At 33.8% G+C, this 9,127-nt stretch overlaps 1 protein-coding gene across 1 annotated transcript; it reads left to right on the forward strand.

Annotated features, from left to right (window-relative positions):
* The first annotated feature begins 8,353 nt into the window (after window positions 1–8,353).
* On the forward strand, window positions 8,354–9,031 carry LOC110792247 (uncharacterized). The gene has a single exon (XM_021997066.2). It carries the CDS (start codon window positions 8,459–8,461, stop codon window positions 8,933–8,935), a length of 477 nt encoding a protein of 158 aa, XP_021852758.1. The 5' UTR covers window positions 8,354–8,458; the 3' UTR covers window positions 8,936–9,031.
* The last annotated feature ends 96 nt before the right edge of the window (window positions 9,032–9,127 follow it).

Genomic DNA, 9,127 nt, shown 5'->3' on the forward strand with positions numbered 1-9,127 from the left:
CTAAGACATTCATCTTATGTCCATACTACGAAAAGTATGAAAATTAATTTGAACTTCGTTTTTAATTGATTGTTATAAATTTAACTTTTTTTTTTCTAACTACATATGTTTATTGTTTGTATGTAGGAGTCACTGGATGCTTTTAGTTCTTTGCTTATCTAAACGTGAGGTCTACATATTTGATTCTCAACAGAAGAAGAGAAATTTGATGATTAAGGAGCCACTAAACAAGTAAGTAAAGTATGCATATGAAAATGCCATTTTTGCCTAAATTTTTGCCTAAAAATGTCCTAGAACGACCAAATTAGCCTTAAATGTGAAATAATAGATTGTAAAGAGCCTTAGAAAGTTGTAAATATGCATATTAAAGGTGTAATAAGTTTGAAAATATTCCTTAGGTTCTTTAGTTCAAAGTTGGGTTCGAAAACGTCATATTTGCCTAAAAATGTCCTAGAACGACCCAATTAGCCTTAAATGTGAAATAATAGATTGTAAAGAGCCTTAGAAATTTATAACTATGCATATTAAATGTGTAATAAGTTTGAAAACATTCCTTAGGTTCTTTAGTTCAAAGTTGGGTTCGAAAACGTCATTTTTGCCTAAAAATGTCCTAGAACGACCCAATTAGCCTTAAATGTGAAATAATAGATTGTAAAGAGCCTTAGAAAGTTGTTAATATGCATATTAAACGTGTAATAAGTTTGAAAACATTCCTTAGGTTCTTTAGTTCAAAGTTGGGTTCGAAAACGTCATTTTTGCCTAAAAATGTCCTAGAACGACCCAATTACCCTTAAATGTGAAATAATAGATTGTAAAGAGCCTTATAAAGTTGTAAATATGCATATTAAATGTGTAATAAGTTTCAAAACATTCCTTAGGTTCTTTAGTTCAAAGTTGGGTTCGAAAACGTCATATTTGCCTAAAAATGTCCTAGAACGACCCAATTACCCTTAAATGTGAAATAATAGATTGTAAAGAGCCTTAGAAAGTTGTAAATATGCATATTAAACGTGTAATAAGTTTGAAAACATTCCTTAGGTTCTTTAGTTCAAAGTTGGGTTCGAAAACGTCATTTTTGCCTAAAAATGTCCTAGAACGACCCAATTACCCTTAAATGTGAAATAATAGATTGTAAAGAGCCTTAGAAAGTTATAACTATGCATATTAAACGTGTAATAAGTTTGAAAACATTCCTTAGGTTCTTTAGTTCAAAGTTGGGTTCGAAAACGTCATTTTTACCTAAAAATGTCCTAGAACGAACCAATTACCCTTAAATGTGAAATAATAGATTGTAAAGAGCCTTAGAAAGTTGTAAATATGCATATTAAACGTGTAATAAGTTTGAAAACATTCCTTAGGTTCTTTAGTTCAAAGTTGGGTTCGAAAACGTCATATTTGCCTAAAAATGTCCTAGAACGACCCAATTAGCCTTAAATGTGAAATAATAGATTGTAAAGAGCCTTAGAAAGTTGTAAATATGCATATTAAACGTGTAATAAGTTTGAAAACATTCCTTAGGTTCTTTAGTTCAAAGTTGGGTTCAAAAACGTCATGTTTGCCTAAAAATGTCCTAGAACGACCCAATTACCCTTAAATGTGAAATAATAGATTGTAAAGAGCCTTAGAAAGTTGTAAATATGCATATTAAACGTGTAATAAGTTTGAAAACATTCCTTAGGTTCTTTAGTTCAAAGTTGGGTTCGAAAACGTCATATTTGCCTAAAAATGTCCTAGAACGACCCAATTAGCCTTAAATGTGAAATAATAGATTGTAAATAGCCTTAGAAATTTATAACTATGCAAATGAGACATGTAATAAGTTTGAAAACATTCCTTAGGTTCTTTAGTTCAAAGTTGGGTTCGAAAACTTCATATTTGCCTAAAAATATCCTAGAACGACCCAATTAGCCTTAAATGTGAAATAATAGATTGTAAAGAGCCTTAGAAAGTTGTAAATATGCATATTAAACGTGTAATAAGTTTGAAAACATTCCTTAGGTTCTTTAGTTCAAAGTTGGGTTCGAAAACTTCATTTTTGCCTAAATATGACCCAAGGAAACAAGTAAAGTAGTGATTTATAATTGCACTTACATGTAAAATATTCTTTGCATTTACATGTGTACGTAAACAAAGTATATATAATTGCATATTTTATCGAATGTGTAGTGCTTTTCGGAGTTACAAGAGATTAAGTGGACAATCTAAGGGAACTAAATTAACATGGTTTCCAGCACAGGTATAATTAGTTTATTATTTATCTAAGAATCAAGTTTTTCAAAATTATAACATACAATGTGATAGAAATTTTACTTGTGTTATTTATTTTAATGCCTGTAGTGTGCTCAACAACCGGGATCACTAGAATGTGGCTACCACGTCATGCGTTTTATGTACGACATAGTAATGAATCATGGTAATAGTCAAGATCTTACTAAGGTATGTTCTCATAAACTACGTACTTTATATAATAAATTGAAGTACACAAAACTATTATATTGATCATCGATCGTTGATAAATTGAATTATTTACACTTTTGTAGGATTTTTCAAGAACATTGCCTTATTCACCGGAGGAGATTAATGAGGTGAAAGATTTTTGGGCAGATTACTTCATGAACAATGTCGACTTTTAGCTTAATTTGTAATATGAACTCGATCTCTAGCTAGATACCTTTGTTGTAGTAATTTTATGTTTGTTTTGTAACATATATGTTGGTTGATCTATGACGAATTTAATTGCCTTTTATTGGGAACGTTAATTACGTTGTAAACTATTGTGACAGGTATTATTTATATATGTATTCCCGGTATTGGAAGCGTCTACTTTCAAAGACGATCATGTCGGAATTTCCAATAAAATATTAAAAAACCTATTTAAAAAAAACAAAAAATAAGTCATTTGCCACGCACGTTAGCTTAATGTGCGAGGCAAATGACTTAATTTTTTGGCGCCCAAATTGTCATTTGCGTCGCACATTAAGCTATTGTGCGTGGCAAGTGACTTTTTTTTTCTGGCGCCTGAAAGTCATTTGCCACGCACTTTAAGCTAATGTGCGTGGCAAATGACTTTTCAACATGGTGCCTGAAAAGTCATTTGCCACGCACATTTGCTTAATGTGCGACGCAAATAAGGGTCATTTGCATCGCACTTTTGTGCGATGCAAATGACTTTTAGTCATTTGCATCGAGATCTTTTGCCACGCACAATGTACGATGCAAATGAGCTTAAAAGTGCGATGCAAATGACCCTCTTTCCACTAGTGACCGTAGATGGGAATCCTTCCCTTTCTAAGAGCTACCAGATATGGATGAGTCCTGACGATGTTGCTGAGAGGACTAAAGCTCGTAATGCATAACGTGATGAATTACTCTGCTCAAGGGGCAGGCCCAAATATGAGCGTACCGGTACTTCTAAGCCTCGAGAGGCTAACTCTAGGCCTCCCACGGGCTATTCTGATCGTAAGCGTAAGAGTGATCATCAGTGTTCTGCATCTAGGCCCCGAAGGGCGCCCGTTGAGCGTGTCGTAGCTGCGCACAAGAAGGCGGTGACAGATTCTGCTAGAAGTCACCATCGTGAGAAAAGTAAGTAATAAGCATGCGCAAAGAAGGATCAAGCTCCTATTGCTAAGGTAATTGAGACTCCGATTATAGTTGCACATGTTTCAGTTATTGATGTGCCTATTTTATATAGAGTTTTCACCCCCGTCCCTCGTTGATTATTGGTCTTAATTGTGCTCTTCGGAGCCATTTGTAGTACTAATGTACTCCTTGTAATGTGTTTGTAGTTTCAGATTCATCATTGTAGAAATTTCCTACTCGTTTGAACCACTACAAGAGATGATGTACTTTAGAGAACATGAGCATTGAGTTGGAAGAGTTTTGAAGCAAGGAAGTAGAAAAATGACTATAGTCTACTATTTTAGTTATAACTCAAGTTCTACAAATATAAATTAAGTGATTCCAATTGTGTTGGATTCTAGACTTCAACAGATTTCCAACGAGTGGTCACTCGCCTGATTCCGACTTATAACGAAGGTGATATATAGTTTTGAAGATAGGGGATCGTGCAGTTTGACGAGACGATCGCCCGATCGGGCGACGACAACCCGGACGCGCGTTTTAGCTTTAATGATTCCGTTTTGTTTGATTTCTTGGGAAAGAATATAAATACTAAGCCCTAAGTTGTTTGTAATCATCTTATTTTCTAGTACCTTAGGGTTCGTTCGGCATCATTGTTGTTTTTTAGTTTTAGTTTTTAAAAAACTTACAATTAGTTTTTGTTGTTATTTTTGTATTTTTCAAAACTACCGGAAAACTGTTTCATATTACTCTTAAATACAAGTATTTTTTTATTTGAACTCTACCCAATTCTCTCAATCCTCATTAAAAATCCTATATAAAAATAAAGATAAAATTAAAAATAACAAACCCCTTTGTCTTATCCTCCCCCATCTCCATTATTGTTGATTGATGATTTGATGACCTTTAATATCACCGGCAAAAAACACCCTAACGGGCCTAGCCTCCTTCAAATCCATCACCAAATCTCTTTTACATTAATATTATGAGCATCAACAATGTATTATCATTGTTATAGGAATCAAGGTCGTAGACCTCCATTAATGGAGTTTCTTCAAGCTTATATTTTTTAACTATCAAATTGCAAATAATAATTTCACAAATCTCTTATCTAAGAATCATAAAAACTCAATATCATCAACGAAAGGGATCGAGAAGGGCGACGGTGCGACAAAATATAATTTCAAAAGTTGATTGAAATTAAAAACGAAAAGAAATAGAGAGGCAGTTGCAACTTGAGATGGAGTTGGGTATTTAAAATTGCAAATCTCAAATGTAATTGAGAAATTGAAGAACACGGGATGAAAGAAATTGCATATGATTTTGTTGGGCATTGCTGTAAAAGAAATTTCTAAACCAAAACGAAACAGAACAAACGACTAAAAGTGGTTTCATCTTTTGTGTTTTAGTTTTAGGAAAATTGTAGAATATTTGATTTCCAAAACGTTTTTGCCCAACATGTTTGTTTTGGTTTTATGAGAAAAAAAATGAAAAACTGATTAAATAACCAATGCCGAACGGAGCCTTAGTTTATGACTTAGTTTTTATTCTCTCTCTAAACTTTTGTTAAACACCTTTACCATTTAATTCAAAGTTCAAGTATTATCAATTCCATCGTTCGTTCTACAATTAGGTATTGATTATTTCTTTCCCTTATTATTTAATTTAAATTATGTTTTCACTAAATATAATTGTTTTATTTAATTTAAATATGTGTGAGTAGTTTATTTTCTAGGGTTTAGGGGATCCATGAATTCATGATTGGGATTGGATTGGACTTAATACTTGATTATTAATTGTATTTTCTATAACTTGTTTTAATTGTTCGTCAATTCTATTCGGCGGGACTATTTTGATTGAGTTTGATGAATCTTAGATTATGCACCAAGAGGTATAAATCTAATATTTACGATATGTGGCTATTAGATAGGAATTATTTCTAGTAAATTGCGAGAGCCTGCTAGTTACACATCTTAAGGAATTCATAAGATTCGAGAGATGCATGATTTCCTAGTTATGATTGTTGGTTGTTTATTATTGTCCGTCGTCCAATCCTAGTCTGCATTTGTGGTGAACCGTTGCCCTACATTTCCTTAATATTGTTGTTATCTTGTTTAATTATCGTCGTAGTTATACTAATTAAAATCAACCTTTTTTACCGTTACTTATAGTCTAGACTTGTTAATTAGTAATAGGAAGAACACTCTTTCCCTGTGCATTCGATCCTGACTTCCCTTGCTATTCAGTTAGTGAATTTAGGTTTATCTTTGATTAGGTTAATTATTTGTACTTTTTTTTTTGGTTTGGTTTTTAAATTCAATAAAGGAAATTATATACTTCCTCCGTTCCGGAAATATCGCACCATTTGTTTTTTACACTATTCACACTATGACTTTGGCCATTTTTTGTATTTCGTACGTAAGAAATTTTTAGTCATGCGGGGTAATGTTAGATTCGTATCGATATATATTTTCTAAATTTTTTTTATAACTTTTACTTGCACACGATTTGAGATATTAAGAGTCAAATTAATGGTTAGAGGAGTAAAAGTCAACCATGGTGCGATATTTTCGGAACGGAGGAAGTATATTTTTATTAGTCATTGCTTTAAAAAAAACTTCATTTTTATTTTTATTATTGCTCATGGACATAAAAAATTTTTGCAAATTATTTGGACCGAATCCGGGTTGGATTGCCTACGTATCCGCCTTAAGTAAACTTAATTTGGAATCAGGTCGCGCGCAGTTCTAGCTTAGAAATGGATTTCTAGATGCCGAATCTTAAACAAATAAGTTTTGGTGAAACATAATTGTTAAAATTGGTTAAAATTGCACGAAAAAAATTGGAATTTCATATACGTACCCCCCAAGTGTTATGAATTTTTCCGTAAGTATGCGGAAAAATATTGGACACTTTGAGTTCAGGCCTTAAATATTACACGAGCATAGGAGTGGGCAGAAACAATTTCTTGCGCACAGGAGTGGGCGGAAACAATTTCTCGAGCCAAGTTGCTTGCGCAGGAGTTTTCTCGCGCCTGAGCTCGAGCCCGAAGGTTTTTCTGCGCATTATATGCCTGCGCGAATAATTTCTCGAGCTTGCCTGTGTGCGCATGATTTTTCTTGCGTTACGGGTTGGTACTGCGCTATTCCTTTACGTTTTTCGCGTTGATTTAATTTGCAAAAGTAGAGTTTTGAAAATTGTATGATAATTGTTGTGAAGAGAATTCTCAAGAGTGAAATCTCACTTACTAATCATGTCTTTGAAAATGGTTCGATAAAATCGCAACTTGAAATTACAAGAAGAGTATGGAAGATCTTTTGAAGGGAATTCCAAGAGTGAAATCCCTCCAAAGATTACTCTTTTTAGGTCATGTTCTTAGTTCATATGAGTTACGAACTCTTACGAACATCCTTGGAATTTCGCAAAAGATTAAGGAACTAATGCAAAGAAAAGTTAAAGATTAGAGTTGAGATTGGAGCCTCAGAAGCTAACCTAGGTCTTCTAGGTTGAAGCTTCTTTGCTTGAGCTCTAATTGTTTGATATTAGAACTTGAGGTTAGTGTTTGAATTTTTAGATTAGTACTTGAATTTGTGGAATTTGTATGAGTGACGAGTTGATTATTTTGTAATTTTGAGAGAGTATTTTGGCAAAGTTTTGTTATTGTTTCTCTACTGATTTTCCTTCTCCATTTGTTGAAAAAAAGGGGGTATTTATAGAAAATTGGACGAGGGACAAAGAACATGAGTCTAAGCTTGCCGCAAGAGGTGCACCTAAAGCCTGCAAGATTCCCAACAACAACATCCACACCAAGACTTTGTTGGGTGCTTAACCGGTTGCGCATTTAATGCTACGTACTTTGGATATTTCTTGGTTGGCAAGACTAGTTTTAAATATGTGAGGAAATTAAGGAAAGTGAATGTTCAAGGAGACTAGGAGAGAGAAACTATAAAAATAACTAGATTCTACTTTCGCATTAATATTGACCACTAACTTGCACAAAAAATAAGGTGGCTAGGAAAATTGAGAGATCGGTAGCTTAGGAAGATAAGGTGGAGATTATAAGTTTAGGAAGAGGGTATTATAGGGATAAAAATTTGCAAAAACTGTATAGAGTTCAAATGGTAAAACAAAAAGGAACACCAATTAGAAAAATGAGAATAACTTTCAGAAACATAAGGTGTAGCTAATTGCAGGAAATCAGTCTATTGTGTGGAAATGTAACAAGTAATAAAGTCTATGTTGCTCAGACTCTTATCGGGGTGTTGTGTCCGACAAGAGATTGGAGGATCCGATACTCTAGATGTAACACATTTCGTCCAAGGCCACTATATATTTGGGTGTCATGTCGTGTCGAAGTACCGGAGGATCCGATACCGACAACCTCTGTCAACCAAAGTGTCAAAGTAACATAGAATAAAATGAAACCCTCTTCCTAGAGCCATTGTTGTAGGAAACAACCAAATGAAGCAGTGATCATATCGTCCTTAATTCATCAATCATTGTATAAAAACCAATCTTAACTCGAGTGAAAGACAAAAGCAGAGGAATCTTATGTATGATTATCAAGTGAAGAAAATTTGCATATCATTAATGAACGAAACTTAAAAGCCCAAGTTCACCAACCAAATCACTGGCGAAATAATATTCTTTCTCCTACTACAAAATTCCAGCAATTGTTTGTTGTTAACAACTGTAATGAAAACAAGAAATTAAATTCAATATACAAACATTACAAATACAGACTAGTCATAAATAATGTCAATAACCACCAACCTCTACCACTCTAAGCTTTCTGGTTCCAGAGAGAAGCAAAGCACAATTCAGTAAACACTAAAATTCATCACAAATTCAGTAAGGAAAGCACTGCAAATCATCTTTAATGGGAAACACATCTTGTATCATTACTAGTAATTCAAAAACTAAGGTGCTCAAATGGGATGGAGGTTTAAGAGTCTATAGTAGGCCAGTGAAAGCAGCAGAACTAATGCTGAATAATCCAGGACAATTTGTTTGCCCTTTTAGCATCGTGCAGATAGGCAACCGCGTTACTGGATTGTTAGCTGATGATGAGTTAGAACCTCATAACTTGTATTTCCTACTTCCTATGGATTTGCTTTACTCAGTCCTAACAACTGATGAGGTTAGCTATATGAGTACCAAGGCACAAAAGGCAGCAAAGTTTGGCAGCTTGGTAAAGAAATTTCACCTTTTTGCTGAATTTACCATGTTTCCATCAGAGGCAAAGAGATCAGAAACAGACAGCAAGGTCAACATAAAAGAACCAGATACTTATAAAACAGTTTTCGGCCACAGATCATGGAGACCTGCATTAGAAACCATTTTTGAAGCTACCTAATACATATCATCATAATTGATCCTTTTTTTTCCTCCTTTGGTGAATGGGTGTGTTCAATATTCAGGCTGTTGTACAAATATTACTCAAATTAGAGGTTCAAATTTAACATCAAACGAGAATTTAACTCGATATACTGCAGTCCATAATGAAAGATATGTAGATTTGCAGTGGAAACTTTTTTTGCTTCAAATT

This window comes from Spinacia oleracea, chromosome 3, assembly GCF_020520425.1.
Source record: "Spinacia oleracea cultivar Varoflay chromosome 3, BTI_SOV_V1, whole genome shotgun sequence".
NCBI classification, from domain to species: domain Eukaryota; kingdom Viridiplantae; phylum Streptophyta; class Magnoliopsida; order Caryophyllales; family Amaranthaceae; genus Spinacia; species Spinacia oleracea.

Bases quoted from the DNA above. Each gene is read 5' to 3' on its own strand.
- LOC110792247 (XM_021997066.2), top strand. From the start codon at position 8,459: ATGGGAAACACATCTTGTATCATTACTAGTAATTCAAAAACTAAGGTG.